The sequence below is a fragment of the Chroicocephalus ridibundus genome, chromosome 8 (assembly GCF_963924245.1).
Source record: "Chroicocephalus ridibundus chromosome 8, bChrRid1.1, whole genome shotgun sequence".
Classification (NCBI taxonomy): Eukaryota; Metazoa; Chordata; class Aves; order Charadriiformes; family Laridae; genus Chroicocephalus; species Chroicocephalus ridibundus.
In genome coordinates this window covers 34,317,925-34,334,717 of record NC_086291.1, presented here as the reverse complement: position 1 = coordinate 34,334,717, position 16,793 = coordinate 34,317,925, and the positions used below count along the sequence as shown (strand labels likewise).

At 39.3% G+C, this 16,793-nt stretch overlaps 1 protein-coding gene across 7 annotated transcripts in view; it reads left to right on the top strand.

Moving 5' to 3' along the window:
* Nucleotides 1-11,248, top strand: part of RALGPS2 (Ral GEF with PH domain and SH3 binding motif 2) — a 156,992-nt gene extending 145,744 nt beyond the window's left edge. For all 7 annotated transcript variants that reach the window (XM_063342813.1, XM_063342815.1, XM_063342814.1 and 4 more), the window contains one exon: nucleotides 660-11,248. In XM_063342813.1, the coding sequence (XP_063198883.1) occupies nucleotides 660-689 (30 nt within the window). In that variant the 3' untranslated portion in view covers nucleotides 690-11,248. The remainder of the gene's footprint in view (nucleotides 1-659) is intronic.
* Nucleotides 11,249-16,793: the final 5,545 nt, after the last annotated feature.

Below are 16,793 nucleotides of genomic sequence, written 5' to 3'. Positions count from 1 at the left end.
GCTTCAAATCTGACCAAACTGGGTATTTATTGACATCAGGAATGTGATGGCTCTTTAATAACCTGAGTAAACAAGAGATGTTGCTGTCAGGCAAATTCCTGCTGGGGAAAAAATCAGGATATAAACTAATGTAATGCAAACTAGTTTTAATCTTCATGAAAGGGAGTGATGTCTGCAGCAGGCATTCAGGTTTCCTATGGGAAAAGCCCAGGCAAGTGTTTATGCCTTGTTTTTTTTAAATTAGTCTTAAAAATACTAGAGAGCCTACATCAATCACTGACCTGTGTGCCAAGAATTCTCTAGCTGAGACTCAAGTGAGAAGGTTCTGCTTGTGTAGCTCGATGCTGAGATTTATCATGTTAAGGTTGTTTTGCTGACAACTTAAATCTTAAATGTCATCAAAATTAATTAAGATCTAAGGCCATATAATAAAATTATAAACCACGCAGCGGTTCAATATTTTGGTTATACCTGAGTTTTCTACAGCTCTAAGTATACTTGTACTGCTGAATGATAGTTGCATTCTTCCTTCCCTTTTTTTGAGACAGAATGAGTGTTATCCATGCGCATTTGAACAGGTGGGTAGTCTGTGAAACAGTGAAATGTAAGTAGCTACTACCCAAAGTAAAATCTGCTATCATTTATATTTTTGTTCTCAGGTTCCTGCCAACTTGATGACCTTTGAATAATAGGCTAATGCAAAACAAAAAAGAACGATTTGAACCATCTCCTGATGAAAAAATGTGCCAGCTGTATTCTGTGCCAGAACAGAGCCTGTCAACTCAATCTCTGAACTCTGGAGCCCTGAACAAAATCACTAATGGTTGGGGAGTAGAGTCCCCCAAATTAAAAATGGAGTTGCAACATGAATTGCCATGGACCATGCTTCATTATATTCTCTGAACTGACCTGTGGAAACCACTGCCTTAAAGAGTGAAAGGAAAAACAACATGAAACACCAAATAGTGTGTGTGAAACTTCTGGCGGTGCTGTGCTTGAGTTAAATAGATTGTAGCTAGTTTGAGTTTCTTTTAACTTTATACTAATTTTGAAAATAACTCACCTTTTTAGGCATTCTTAAGAAAACAAGTAAACTGGTATTTGAGAGTTGTATCAAAAGCGATGTATCAACCAGGTAAAAGAGGTACTAAACACTCTAGAGATGTTGTTTGGACTATACCAGGAGTTCTCGGTGGGAGCTTGTCCCAGGCACACTCTCAGACTTACAAGTATAAGAAATGTAACAACTGCAAGTTTAAAATAGCAGTAACCTTGCAAACCTTAGTACTGTATGGGAGCCACGTTCCCTACAAGTGGCACAAAGGCTGAGCACTTAACACACCAAAAATTTTTTTTGGTACATTGTTACCTAATTCCTGGTTAAAAAAGTAGTTCACGTGTTTTGGGTGGTCGGTGTGTGTGTAAGAGACAAAACTGAAAGCACTGTTGGGTCAGAACTGAGTGTTTTCTTCCCATTTGTTTCTGCACCTGTCATTCTCCTACATACGAAGGTTGAATGATGAAAAAACCCAACACCTGGGTATCGTTCATGGAGACATTTTACTTCTCTGGGTATCTGTTAATTAACGGTTAGGGACCACTGTCAGTGTATGGTATCACTTAAAAGTTCTATGTTATAAAAAGATAGAGGCACAATTTCAAGCTTTCATGTTCTTATTTGGCAATAATTGATTTCAGTATCTTGTCTTGGTCCAAATAGTTGACATTGTGTGGTATTGATAACATGGCCTAAAGCAGACCTTACATACAGAAGCTCTTTTGATCTTCAGGCAAATAATTCATCAGAAAGTAGGATAACCTAAGGAGAGAAAAGGTGTGGGACTATCAAAATTCCGTCCTTGTCAGGAATAATTCTTGGTCACTGAAATTACTCACAGAAAAAAACACTATGGTTGTAAAAAGGGAGCCATGCTTTATATGTGTGTTTTATGCTTAAGACTTTGATTCTTGCTTTATTTGGGTTTCCTTGATGTCACCTAGATATAGTTTCCTGGATGATTAGTCTTTCTTTAATCTTCAAAAATATGATCTTTGTAAAGCAAGGAAACATTGTCCAAAATATGACTCTAATATCAGAACTTGAAAGTCTGTGAAAAAGTAGTAACTGTTCCATTGACATTGTGGTTTAGTGGCCGTAAATACGCTTGCAGATTCCACCATGAATACTCCTTTTTAAAAAGAAACAAGCTACCTACCAGTCTGTGGCAGAGTTCTCTGACTATCAATAAAGGTTTCTACTAGTAGTTATTCTTTTGAAAATGTACAGTTTGTTCATTGCATCTGAGTAGAAGCCTATAAATTCACTTTTTTGGTTTTTTTCCAGAGTCAAATTAATCTCAATGGAAATTACTAATTTCTCATTTCTAGGAGGCAAAAAAGGAGGACAATCCAATCTCACAGTAAAAAGGAAAAAAAAAAAAAAAACACAACACAAAAACCCCAACCAGTTGGTGGTGTAGAGTAAAGGTAGTAGGCCAGTTTATGTTTCCAAGAATTGTTCTTGTGAATTGGCTCTTGGTAGAAAGAAAACAGTAGAAGGATGCTTCTGTCAGAGTTACACCACAAGCACTGTGGGAATTTGTGTCCCTTTGCAATTATTTTGTTGTTGTTGTTCTGATGGGGAAGGAATAGCCTGTTCTGATCCTGAAGTCATGTATTTTGGGAAGGGGTTGCTTGGCTGAATCCCTCTGCAAATCACACATCTCCCAAGTTTACCCATGTTGGGTGTATAGTAAAGGCAACATCTTCATAGCCAGCAGTGTTACCGTAGTAGACTTTGCACAACTTTAGTTTTGGGGTTTTTTAATTTTAAAAATTACTTAATGTGTCTTTCTTCTCAACAACTAAGTGTTTTTTAACAATGTGTGTACTTTTCTAAGCATTGTGTGTAATAGCCTGTGGATTTTGGATTTTTAAATAAGCTATTGTAGGTTCATTGCAGCATAACTGTATCTGTTCTTCTGTTAGTGAAAGAAAACGTGACTGGGAGCCACAGCCTGACATCACACAGCTTTGCTAAAGACAGAGCCAGGTCAGAAGGTGTCATTTGTTATTGTCTTTTTTTTTTTTTATTTTCCAGCTGTTTTGAGCTAGGTTTTTATGGTAGGAAGATGGTGGGGAAAACTGTTCACAGATTGTTGCTGTTAGCAGCTTTCATTGTTCTTAGGCCTCCTGCTCTTCTTGGTGTTCTACCCTCAGATACGCAGTTTCTCATGGGAGAGACTGAATATTGTGGGAGGAGTTACTTAAAATGTGTTACCAGAATAACTGGAGTGGTTAATGACAACACAGAAAACATTATTGGCACTTGCTACAATGAGTAGTTCGGTACTGCTGTTGTTTATCTCCTATTTAGCCACGTAGTCCTACAGGGCAACACAGAAGTACTGGAATGTGACGTATTTTGAGATAAATGGTGCTCAGAAAGGGGTGGTGGTTTTGTTCCCTGAAGGAAAGTTGCCTCAGCTAAGCTTTGGAAAGCCTCACACAAGTCAAATACGCTGTTAAAGAACGTAGTAATGCTCTTTTTTAAATAGAGGGTTTTAAAAAATTAAATAATTAAAACCAGTGCTGAGAAAACAAGGACAGCAATGAGCTCATGGTATTCAGGTAAGACTGTCATCCAGACTTTGGCAGTTTCCCTTTGGTTTTTATTTTTAATGTATTGCTCTAATTCTTTATCTTGTTAATAACTGCTGAAATACTTGAGCTAATATTTATCACTTTATTTCTTAATGTTTTCATTTTGAAACGAAAGATGCCCCTTAGAGTACCCTGTTTGGAAGGCATATGAGCAAAAAGTAGTCAGAGTAAATCTTCAAAGCAAGGCTTCACGTGTAAATGTCAGCTACGTGCTGACTGCTAACCGCTTTGTTAGCTAAACTAGCAGTCTTGGTAAAGATTGAACAACAAGAAATGTCTGGTTTATGAAATTGGTGCAGTGCACTGGAAGTACGTCACGTGGCACTGGTTGTTGAATACTTACTGCTAGCTTTTACCTTTCTCACTTAATCGGTACTACTTTTGGCTAGGTTTTTTTAAACCTGACTTCTATCCCAGTGTTCTTAGAAAGCAAATCCAGAGATTTATTTTTGAAAAACTGTTGATAATTTGAGTAAACATAGCTCATCACAGACGCATATTTCATTTTGCAGACATTTCGTGCCAGAGGAATATTACTCTGTCTGTTGTGATTCAATAAGTATTTAGGTGCAAGTTACAGGCTTTAAAACTACCACCACTAAGAGAATGTGCATACTTAATGAATGAGCTTTAGCACCCAGCTGTAAAATTGTGTTACTGTTAGCTCTTCTAAATTACTGTGAAAAATCATATCCTATGTAAGAAAGATCTGAAAAAGAAAATACTGTAACAGCAGACATTATTTGTCAACTTTGCAGCTGGTGTATTAAGCAGCCCCCTAGTTACACAAAAGTTTTATCCTCCGACTTGAGAAATTGATGTCTCTCTTGGGGAGTCAGCTGATGAACTTTCCTCCTCAAAATGCAACTGCAGAGCACTTGAACTTTTACCACGAAAAGTGTTTATAGAAGTATGCATATTTGAAAACATTGGAAGCAAAAGAAAGCATAAAAAAAAACCCCAGCAGGATTTCATTACTTATCTTTTCCTCACTAGAAGTAAATTCATCTAATCTAATTTTTCTTGCAACATCAGCCTCCTCTGTTTGCATTTATACATTTTCAACAATAGTCCTCCTCTATTAGTATCAGACATAACAAATGATAAAAGGAAATGCTTTCCTTTCCAGCAGAAGTAATTGCAGGGGTTTTGTGCTGCTGAGGCACTCGAGGAGGTGAGGTCCCTTTTGATAAAAGGCAAATTGATCTTGTGGTTTTGGTTAACTGTAGCAAATCTTGTCCAAATCAAGATAAGATAAATCATGGGATGTTTTTTCTTCTGTCTCTGTCAGTGGCATTTTCTTCATTCTTTGTCCCTTTTTTGATATGCTAACTCACCAGCATTAGTAGTTCCAGTCTTTTCTGTGACTGGCTGTAGTATGCTGCCTGTTGCAAGCATGAAGGCACCAGGGCTGGTACTAAATCGCAGCAGTTAATCGCTTATTCTACCTACAAGGACAAGTTTTTAAAGTTTTGTTGTTATTTAAGTATTGCCCTTTTTCTTTAACTTTCTCTAAAAGTGGCTTGTGCATAAGGTCATTTGTCTTGGGAAAGTTGTCATTAAAAGAATCTGTACGAGTGGACGCTGAATTTGTTTGTAGGGGTTATCTAGTTGTGTTTTTGTTTTTTGTTTGTTTGGTTTTTTTTAAAACCATCATTCTAATTTGTAATGCATCAAGAGGGTGAGTGCTTGGATTTAAGGAGGACTTTTATCAGTGCCTTATTATTGACTTGAAGACCAATTCCTTTATTTCAGTGCTGAGAGTACCACAATGGCAGACGTGCTTACTGTGTCCTTGATGTACCAAGGGGTGACATTCCTTATGGTCACTGCATTTCTGCAGAAGTCAGTTGTTTTGGTCAATGTAAAATAGTTGTGGCTTCAGTTGCTTTAGTTGTTGGGGTTTTTTTCTGTATTTGTATAGCTGCTTTTTAGCAAAAATGCAGAGGTAGCTTGGGCATGTTCAGCTTTCGTCAGAAGTAGCTCGGACTTCTTAAAAATTAATTTATTTTTATGTTGATATGTCTCTAAGTAGATTTGGGGGAGGGGGGTGTGTAACTGAAAAGGGTAGTCCAAGTCACAGTCTAGACCACATGAACGTAAGAGCTCACATCATTAGAAAGGATCTTGCTTTCCTTTCTCCCATTTTGATTCAAACATTGAAGAGCATTCTTAGGAGAAGACTTACTTCTTACAAGCTTTTAGTTAATGTAAAATAAATACTACAGGAACAACTATTTAGGGAAAGAGAAGGCTTGGATAAATCTTACTCTTTGTTAATATCTCAGAAGCTCGGTTTTTGTCTGTTGTATTTCTAGTGCCAACACTATGTAGAGAGTACTCAGTGAAACAACTGCTAGAGATTGTTTTAGTAGCAAGAGTTTAGAAGCTTTGCAAGGGGAAATGAAAGTAAGAATGTATTGTTCTTAAGCGATTAAATATTTGTTTTTCTGGAACACATCCTTATAAAACCATAGCAGTTTTGCTACAGTGTTTATAAATTGGGATGTTGGAAAGGGAAGGATAATTTGAAAATTCATCTCTTGCTTTCTAAGAATATTCAAAAACAATAGAAGGGTCAGGTCAAAGGAGAAGAGACAAATGTGTTTAGCCATGCCTGCTGCAGAACAGAGCTGACAAGTTTTCGTGAAGTTACGTTGCTAAAAAAAAAAAGGTGTATGAAATGTAACGAAATGCAAATTCCTGCAGGTCATGGCATGGTTGTGGCTGTTAGCCTGATCTTGTTCTTGAATGGCTAGAAGCATCATAAATGTTCCGTTTCCTGTGTGTTGGATTAGCGTATTATTTATCTTTATTTGGGTAGGTTCTGGCCTTCGCATGTGTTTCCTGAAGGTATTTCTTACCATTCCAAAACTGAAAAGCAGTATAAATTGATGAAGTGTTGAAATAAAAGGTTTAGGTTGCCTTGTTTAGAGGCACTTCTAGCTCCTTGTGTACGGGAGCACATCCATTCACATACTACTGTACTGAAGTGTGAAAAGCACCCGGAAATCATATATATGTTTTATAATAATCCTGTAAGGACCAACTGTCACTGGAAGGGGGATCAAGGTCATCATGCAGTAAACACAAGCCATTTTTAATATTCCCTGCAGGCGTGAGGTGTTATAGGGATAGAGGGATTGCACTATGATCTCATTGAGTGATGTGCAGTTTGGCTGTCCTCTAGCCTATTTCTTCAACTTTTTTTTAATACTTTATTCTGTGTGTGCGTGTGAAAATTGTGTGTTTGCATAAGCTAGTTTAAATGAATTTAAGTACAGGTTTCAAAAATCTTTCATACTGAAATAAATGATTTAAAAGATAGATTGTGTCCGAAGTTTTAATTTCTCATTAAAAAACTGCATTCATATTGCAGCCAGGTTTTGCGACATGGAATTTGACTGTCTTTCAGAATGACGCTGAGATCAGCTGGAATTTTGGGAGCTTTTTTCAATGAACCTCTGAAGTGTACCTTGTAAATATACCATTGTCTGTAAGTACAAAAGAAATCCAAAAACTATCAGGAAAATAGAGTTCATTGAAGAGAGTTATGTTTAGTTTCAGAGATCATTCTCTTAAATGATGTGTTTTTTCTCTCTATGGTAGTATATCAGATTTTTTTCTGTTGTTTCTATACTTAGAGATGTGATAAATTTAAACTCACTGAAAGCAGTCATCAGGCAGATTGGCTCTTCACTTAAGGAGCAACTACGTGGAAGATAAACTGAAAATGAAGAAGGAATGAATAGCATGCAAAGCCTTCTACCACATTAGCTTTTGAGTTGGTGTTACCTCTCCACTTTCTGTGCCTTTTTAATTCTTTTAATCCTTACTGAACAGGATCGCGCAGCCCTCAGTGGGAAATGCTGTGGGGTGAGGTTGGGAAATACGTGTCAGATTGTGAGCCTTGGGCTCCTCCTCTTTTTTTTTTTAACTCCTTAATGGAACATTCATTTCAAATGTATAAAGAAAGAAGGAATAAAGTAGATTTTTGTACTTCCCCTTTTTCTTATTCACAGATTACTGTGTTTGAGGAAATGCTTTGTGGTTGATAGTGTAAAAAGAAACACAGAATTAATTAGGTGGTGATTGCTATTTTCTTGTTCCTTTTCAAAGCTCCTTTTTTACTCATCGATTTCTGGCAAACAGATTTTCCGATGAGATGCTTTATTAACTCGGATGCTGACTCCATGCTCTCTGGCAGGCGCCTGAGACTGCACATTGAGAGGCACAGAGTAAAGGCATTCTTGGTTCAGATGCCTCTTCTTGGAAAAGATTTTTCCTCCCCTGTTTCAGCTGCATCTCTGTCTACAGCAGTGCTTGTGAGCTTGCGATTCCAAGGCTGGTGCTCTCCTCTGTTAGCTTCATCGTGTGTCTCTGACTTCTGTCTTTCACATACTTTCTGCCTTTAAATCCCTAAGGGTGCCCCTTAAGGGCATCTTTCTGCAGTGTCTGTTTGAAGTGGCTGGAGTGAGAGTTCTTTGAAGCATATTTTTATTTATTTATGTATTTATTTTCATATCAAAGAATATGTCAAGGACTCCTTTGGCCTCTTGCCTTATGTTCTTGTCTCTTGAGCGGCTGCTTATAGGAGAGGGCCTCCAGTCCATAGAGTGAGAGGACAGGCGGGGGAGAGGCACCTGATCTCCTAATTGCGTCTCAACTGGAATGACTTTCATTGTGGCTGTACTTCCTGCTCTCTTTCAGCAGGTGCATATGCTAGCAAGTCCATCAACTGAACGGTCCTTTTGAAATTGTAAAAAATGTGAATTACCGCCTTGGTTTTGTAACTTCATCTTTGGTTTGGATTTGTTTTTTCCTTTTTGCATGTGAAGGAACCACACTGGGGGGAGAGGGGGTTTCACATCCGTGGCAGAAACAGAGAAACCAAACCACAGATGCATGAAATAAGCGAGCTGAAAAGAAGAGGTGAACTTTTCTCTACTGTATTAAGCTTAGTTTTTGTAAAAGAGAATGTTAGGTGACAAAAATGTAAGCAGATGATATCCAGATGTAAGCAGATGATATTGTTTTGGCATGAACTGTATGCTTTGACTGAACAGTGGGGAGATATGTTTTTTATAACAGCAGATAAATTGAATACAGAAGACTGAATCCATGCTTCTAACTTGTAAGTAATATTTTTATTAGTTTTTGCTTAAATTGAGCATTATTACTGAAACATATGTCCCTATGTAGGTAATAGTTATCTTTGCGCTGGCATTTGCCTCTTTCAGATCCTCATTTTTAGTTCAATTTGGTATTTAAGGACAAACCTTCTGCCTGTCTCCTAGAACTGGTGCAAGAGACCGTTAGTTGCTGCTGTGCAAAACCAGCCTTTACTAAACGTCTTTGTTTTTCTCTTTAGAAGAAGCAGTTTGTATGTAATCCGTAGAACATTACAGAGCATGTCATAGACCTGATGAAAAGTTCCAGCGTATAAGATGTTACGATTTTTATTCTGAAACGTTCAAAAGGAGATCTGCAAAGGGAAAAATGAAAACGTATTTTTTTTCAGATTAAAAAAGTGGGGTCATTTGATGTATAGCAAAACACAAAATGAGCACAAGCTAAAGAGACCTCGTACAAGAGTACAGCCAGCAGCAAAGCGTTACTACATCTTTCATTTTCTTCTCAGTTAGGAAAATGTGTTACTTTCATTATGGAAAAGGGATAAGGAGCTGAACTGGTTTAAGGTCAAATAATATAGCTAAACATTTAAATAGTTCGTTGCTTATTGAAGATGCACGTTACAGCCAAGGGTAAACTGTGGGTTGTGTTGCTCAGTACGTCACTGTGCAGAAGTTCCGTAATGTTTTAGAACAACTGTCTGGAATATAGAAAGCAGCTCATTCTTAGGACGAAGAAGTATGGAAATATAGTGAAGAAGCATGAGAGGAGGGAGTCATTGCCTCACCCAGGAGCAATCCCAAAGCAGTGGCTTAGAGAAAAATTTATGGTATTGTGAATAGCTCACTAGTGTTACATCATAGAATTGGGAAGAGCGTACGCAAACGCTGAGTTCCCAGTGCTGAAACAGCAGTATGCTCTTTAATTAGTATAAACGTATATCTAAGATTTATTCAAAACAAGACAACCTAAATGGAGTCATTGTGATCTATTATAATTCATGATTTGGGGATATTTGGTATTAGCAAGCATTTTCTGAACTTTTGACTTGCGCCACATATCCAAAACGCTGTGTGTAGCAGTTACCAAGCCTGGGTCGCTCTCACCCCAGTCACCAATTCCCCATGTATTACAGAATGTTACACTGGTGCTGCTTTTGTTCTAATGCCTGATCTTTGGTACCTGTGTCAGAGGCTTCACAGGAAAGAGTGAAACCTACAGTGTGCAGGTGAGGAGTGAACTTTTAGCGAGGTAAGTAACTTCTGACACTTAGTGACTGTCCTATGAATTGAAAGCTTTAGAGTTTCGTTTTCTTAATTTCATGCAATATAATGGCTGTAATAATGAAAATATTTCTGCTGATCTCTTAGTTTCCTTGATGTAATCCATCAAAATGTATGTTAATGAAAATGAAAACACTTCTGATAATAAAAATATTTGAGATCTATGTTGAAAAGTATGTTTAAAATAACCCTCCTCCAGAAACTTACTTTTTAATGTTGACTATTTCAGTAACCTGGATTACCGAACAGGCCCACAATCAGCACAGTTGAGAGCTTTAGGGATTTCTCAGGTAAGATTAAATAATAATTAAAGAAGTAACACATACCAATGCCACTTCTAGTCTTGCTTTAACCCAGAAGCCTTTGCTTGACACCATAAGGGATTACATGGGAGCTCTCAACAGCCCCCTGCAGCTTCCATTGCAGAAAGACCGGATTGCAATTGAATGACTTAAGAATCACCTTGGTCCTTCCAGAAAGGATCCAGTCTTTGCACACTTGTGAGGAGTCATGTACATCGAGATCCTTCATAGCCATCATGTAGCATGCCCTGAAATGTATCGGGCGTAATGGCTTGGAGAGACCATATTCAATGGCACATCTGGCACTCTTTCATACGGAGCCTCTTTGACGCTCACTAGAAGAGTGCCAGATAGAAAGTGAGGATCATGTTCTCCATACACTTAATCAGTTTTAATTAAACCTAGAGTCTTGCTTCTAAGAGTCTCTGAATACCATAGAGAAATGAGAATCCATTCCTGATGTCTCTTGCTTGCAGTACTGTACACCACCAAGGTGGTAGGAGGGTTTTGTGACTATCAGCTTCAAGTAAGGTTGTACATAAAGCCCTTTGTCTGAAGCTTACTTTTTTATAAATCCCAAAGTGTGTTTGGGGAGTGGACGGTGTGGTGCTTTCGGTCTCTGTTCTAGAAAGAATTGTTTTTTCAAAAAGGGGTTGAAGCTGTGCATGTAAGATGATAAAGAGCAGAACCAATGTGGCATGAACGCACCAACTTAGAGCCAATGTGAAATATGCCCTGGGCTTTGTTTTAAATCTCGGTTTACATCTTGTCAGAGACATCTGTATGTTATTACTTATTTTTAGGAGTCAAAATACTTCGTGTAGTGTCTACACATAAGGTTATTGCACACAGCTTTGGATTTAATTTTTAAGGTGTTGGAATAAGGAACCTATTTCAGGGTAAATGTATTCGCTATTTGGTTATCTGAGAATATCTGCTAGCCATTATACAGAGACATATCATGCTTGCTACTATGGTATCTAATAAATATTTGCTATACAACATCTTGCTTAAATCATATTCCTTGTGCTGCTGCTGTTCCAATCGCATTCGGCCAAATAAGAGCTGTCAAATTCAGTTAACTTGATGGTTATAAGATTTCAGGGGAAGCTGTTCCTCAAGAGTCTGGTGAAGCCTTGCTGCCCAATTCTTAATATTGGCAAGCAGTTAATATGTCTGTTCTTGCCATGGGATCCATCAGTCGGTCTCAGAGTGCCTTACAGAGGAAACTGGTATCATACTGTCCTTGTGCTACAGGTGGAGAAACTGAGGCACAGCAGAGAAGCAGTAAGTGTCGTGTTCAGTGTGCAACAGTAGTAGTGCCAGGCTGTAGAATAAGCCAGCTCTGCTGAGATATTATATCCAGTGCACCTCCCAGTGGGTCATAAATGCATAAAATAATCAAGCAAGAACTTGTCAGAGCACATCTGCTCCAGTGTTTTCTGGAAAAAGTATGTCCATTATCCTGATTTGAATCGTAGCTTTGATGCTGATGGTGTGTTGGAGAATGAACCCATTGGTGGCCTGGTCGTGTCTCCTAGACAGTCAGACCAAGAAGAACGCTGGGCAAGCTAAATCAAGTCAATCCTGGTACTGCCAGGGCTGTGGATGGGTGTATATGGACGCGGAACCCCAGGGATTTCAGTGGGGCTCTATGCAGACAGAACAGTCCCTTGCACTCAAAGAAGCTTATATCATCAAAACCACTGTAAGAAAATAGTCTCTAGACAAAGCTTACTGAGCAGAAGACTTCCCAATAGCACATCAGGCAACGCTCCCGAGAAGTGGTTTACTTAAGATTAACGCTGGATTTGGATGACTGTGAGACAGCCTACTGTTCCTGTTAGGCCTTCTGCAAGTCTCAGGAGGGCTAAGCCATTGGTCCTCCTGCCATTTTGTTCGCGTAAAAGCGGCCAGGGAAAACATGAGTAAAATACCTTCAAATTAAAAAGGTGAGGGAAAAATTATTGTTTAGGTCTGAGTATAAAAAGGAAAGTAGACAAACCCCTTCATTCACCCCCATATTATGGTCCTTTCCAAGGAGTTAACAAATCCTGCAAGGCTTATGTATTTATTTTCTATAATTCAGCGCTTTGTGTTGCCTTTTGATCCTTGAAGTGCTTCTTTTCCAGTGCTGAATGTAAATGAGCAAATACAAATTTCTCGTGTTGTGCATGTACGAAGAGCTTCCAAAGGGGGCTTTTGTGATACATCAGACTGGTTCACCTTGAGCTCATTGAGTCCTTCAGTTAAGCATGAGTTCTTTTTAATATATTGTTCTGCCTGTCATTTCTACTTAGATAATGACATTGAATGCTCTGATGATATCAACCCAGTATTTGTTCCTTCAGTGTCAAGGATCTGCAATGAAAACGTAATAGGCAGTTAGACTAAAGTAAAAATATGCTGCTGGCAAGGAAATAACAAATTGGATTAAGTCAGTACTGTTTCGAATGTTGGTAACTAGATGAATTCTAATTTCTCATGGTTCATTTTAAAGAGCTATTTAGCCACCCAACACTCCGTATTTTAACGTTATGTTACTTTTTTAAACCGACTTCCTAATTCACTTTAGGATTTCAAAAATGTGTTATTCCCACATTGTGAAGCTCGAAGAAGCTCTTTACCTATACCCTGCAATACAAGAAATGGAAAAGAAACATCTAAAGTAAGAGGACACTGTCACATGAACAAACATGCATAAACTGGCTATAAATCAAATACAGGTTTCACACCATCAAGGAGGGAAAGCTTCTGTTACAGCTTCTCAAAGGAACAGTGGAGACAAAGCCCCTAACTATGGGGGTTTTTTGGGGGGGCTTAATCAGATCGTGAAAATGATTGTACTGCCACTTAAATGTCTGCAATGCCACAAGACAGCACTTAGCGATGTAGGAGGTCTCTTCTGGGCTGTGGTCTCTCACGAGCAGTCTCAGAGGCTGTTAAATATTGAAGGAAATGTCATCTTGGAAAGGTACTCGTGTTAGTTCTAGTTTGTAAGCAGTACAAAATATTAACCGGAGTCCAGTTGTACCGCAGGGACAAGTATGCCTGGCTAGAAGGGTGCAACTCTTACTGAAATCTGCCGGTTTCTAGGAGCTCACAGTGTAGGCCAGAATTTCCTTAGGGTATGCCTTCTATTGAAATTCAAGTTTGTAAGATGACAATTTTCAAGTTACGATGTCTGAACATCAAAGAATTGGGAGGTTTCAAATACCTATGAGCCTCTGTTTATCCTAATTTAAATGGCGGGTCTCAGCCGCTCTGAAAATGCAAGTTTAGCTGATGTAACTTCTCCAAAGATGGACTCTGGTTCCTTTGTTAGTATTAGAGGATTAATCAGATAAACAGATATTTTGTACCTAAGTAATTACAAGCTATGGAAAAATGTTCTTTTAATTTTCCCTGGAAGATCTGGCTAAAGATTTGAAGTCGTATCCCATTTCTTGTGGTAACCCAAATTTAAGTCATGTGAATCAAGATCTGTAAGGATTCCATTAGCGCGCACGGAAAGTGGGACTGGATCTGTGAAAGTATCGACCGTATGTCCCTTTCCGAAGTATTATTTTTTAAAATTAAAAATTAAACAAAGCCCTCAAGTGGCTTTACGGTTAGTTGACAGCGCCAGCACACTTAAATTTCCATTAAAACTGAAGTTGCCACGCTTCTCGTTTTAAATGGAAATAGTGTTCTGCTGATGTCACTACTGAGCTTTATTTTCTCCCAGTAAAAATATGTTTGTATTAGAGTGACTTTTGACAGGAAATCCCTGTGAATATGTTTCTCTTGGTGATCTGCTGCTGCTTGAGATGAAAATTGCTATACCAGTCAGCTTGTGGGAGGATAAAACTTTTTTTTTTTAATTCTGTCAATTTAAATCCAATGCACGCTGCTAGATATTGGAACAAATGTGGTTTGTTTCTGCTTGGAAGCCTGTTCTGGGGAGAGGTGTCTCACCCCAATGCACAAAGGCTGCTTCTCATTTCGTTGATTTTATTTTTTTTTTTAAAGCAATATCTATCTTTTCTGCTGGAACGTATCCATTAATACATGTGTATAAACACATTTGGGAAATCCTCTCTCGTATCTCAGACTTCTGCTCCTCTTGTTTCCTTCCCCAGCCCTCGAAGAAGTTGCGTGGCTGTGCCAGGCTTCCCTCGGGACTGCTGCCGGGGATCCTTTCGGTCCCTGCCTCATGCTCCATAGTAGCAGCTACTGGATTCACGTACACCTTGTGCTCTGCCTTTCTGAGATTTTCAGCCGAGTGTTGGGCAGAGGCACTCTCCTCCAAGCCTGCTTCAAAACCTGTCCCTTCCATCTGCCCTGGGGCAGCTCTTTAGGCAGAACTTATCCAGGCGTTCAGGGAGAGTAGGATAAAGTCCATTTTTCTGTTGCCGTGAGACTAAATGCTTCATCAGCCTGGGGTGGTCCTCAGTAGGATCATTCAGGAAAACGTTGTTACCTGTGTTTTCCAGCATTGTAAGAAATGTTACTCATCCTAACTGGAAAATAAGAAAAAAAGATGCTAGCTGATGTGGAGCGTTTTCTCAGTTGATCCCTGAGAATTTGACACTTCAGTTGAGTAGAAGTGTGATAAATTTTTTTCTTGATACAGCTCTCATCCAAAATGGATTGCCAAATGATTTACAGATAATACAGAAAGAAAGAAATCGTTTCTGCCACCTATTGGATCAGCCAACATTAGGCAACCAGCTTGGCCAACACTGAGCAACCAGTTTACCCTGCTCATAAAATACAGAACCTTATTTTGTTAGGACGTACAAATCTTTCAACCATCAAACAAAAAATCCTATCCAGTTTAACCCGCCACTTACCAAGTCTGCCCCTGTTTTTGCAAAAATGGCCAATGACTTCTTAGTTATTTCAATGGTCATGACTTAGTCATTTATATTTCTACGGAAAGGTGGTGGTTCCCATAGCAGAGCCTCGAAATTCAGTACAGATTATGCCATTCTGTCAGTGATTTAGAAGGTACCTCACTAGTGAAGTGTTTGGAGGAGAGGCACGTCTGTAAGACAATCTTCCCTCACCCTGGAAGGGTCGGGAAGTACGAACTCCAGAAATGTATTTCCACGATAGCCAGTTGGTACATGTGTCTGAATTGGTAGAGGATTAAAACTGTCACACACATGTTTTTTCTAGAGCTCCGCTTTTGTAGCAGATGGCAAAATGACCGTCTGTCTTTCTTAATTTGAACTCTAGGAAAAATAATGATGTACTTCCAAATGGGATTTGTGCCAGTGAGATGGTAGCTATTGTGGGATCTGCTAGCTCTCTTCTCCAGGGAAAGGCTTTCTTCTATTTGGTCACCATTTCTCTTCCATGTTGAGTTCATGGTGACCAAACACAGCTTGCCACGTGCGGGTGGTGTGGCTGGTGCAGGGGCAGTTGCACAAGGTGGGTTGTAATAGTGAAGTCCCTGAAAATCCAGGCCAGGCACAGTTCCTTTTATTTATCTTTTCTTATTTTGCTGCTTTCTGCTCTCTTCCTTCTTGTATTTTTTTTTTATAAGGCTGGGTTGATATTGTATCCTTGCAGACTGACACGATTAAGCAAAATCCCACTTCAGATTCCTGATGATTCCCCCTCTGTTTTGCGTTAACACTGAGAATTTGTTTCTGTTTTGTTTGTGGTTGAGGAGCTTTTTTTTTTCCCCACCCCCCTGCCTGAGATTGTTCAAGAAATGTTGAACGGAGTGCTTAATGATTTCCAGTGCTTTCTCTTGACATTTTAGTTTTGGAGAATGAGCAATGCCTCCGCTGGGGACTTCCCTGGCAGATCCATGTCTGAACAGCCAGGGCTGGCTTCCAAGAACATTAAATTCCAGCTGCTTTTCCATCCAAGGCAAGGTTAGTTTAGTATCCCCCTTCCTCCCTGTGTCTTTACAGCAGGAGATATTCTAGCCAACGTATTCGTCATGTTTCTGAGCCTCCCTGCGGCTTGATTTATGCGGAGAGGACGAGAGAGAGAGATTCCAGAGCTGTACGCTGAGTGTGAACTACCTGCAGGTGTGCAGCAGGGCACGATAGCCCAGCACCACTTGGTCCACGCATAACGCAGCTACGCTGGTTAGTCCCCGCACACAGAGGAACAGAGCTGAGATTATTCACCGCATGTTCAAACGCAAAAAAAAAAAAAAAGTGGCAGTATCGGTGCCATTTCGGTCATGCGGCTGAATCACGTGAAACGCGGGAGACTTCGCTGCGTGGGAGCAGCAAGAAGAGGCTGAGATGGAGCGAGGGATGCTGAGACGGAGTTGATTCTTGCATCTGATGTTGCTTTCCTCGTTTATGAAAAGCAGCAGTGAAGCAGTACGGTGAAATACTAAGTTAAACTGTAGATAACTATGTAAGGCTTCAAGAAAATTCACGTTATCTCTCCATAATGTTCC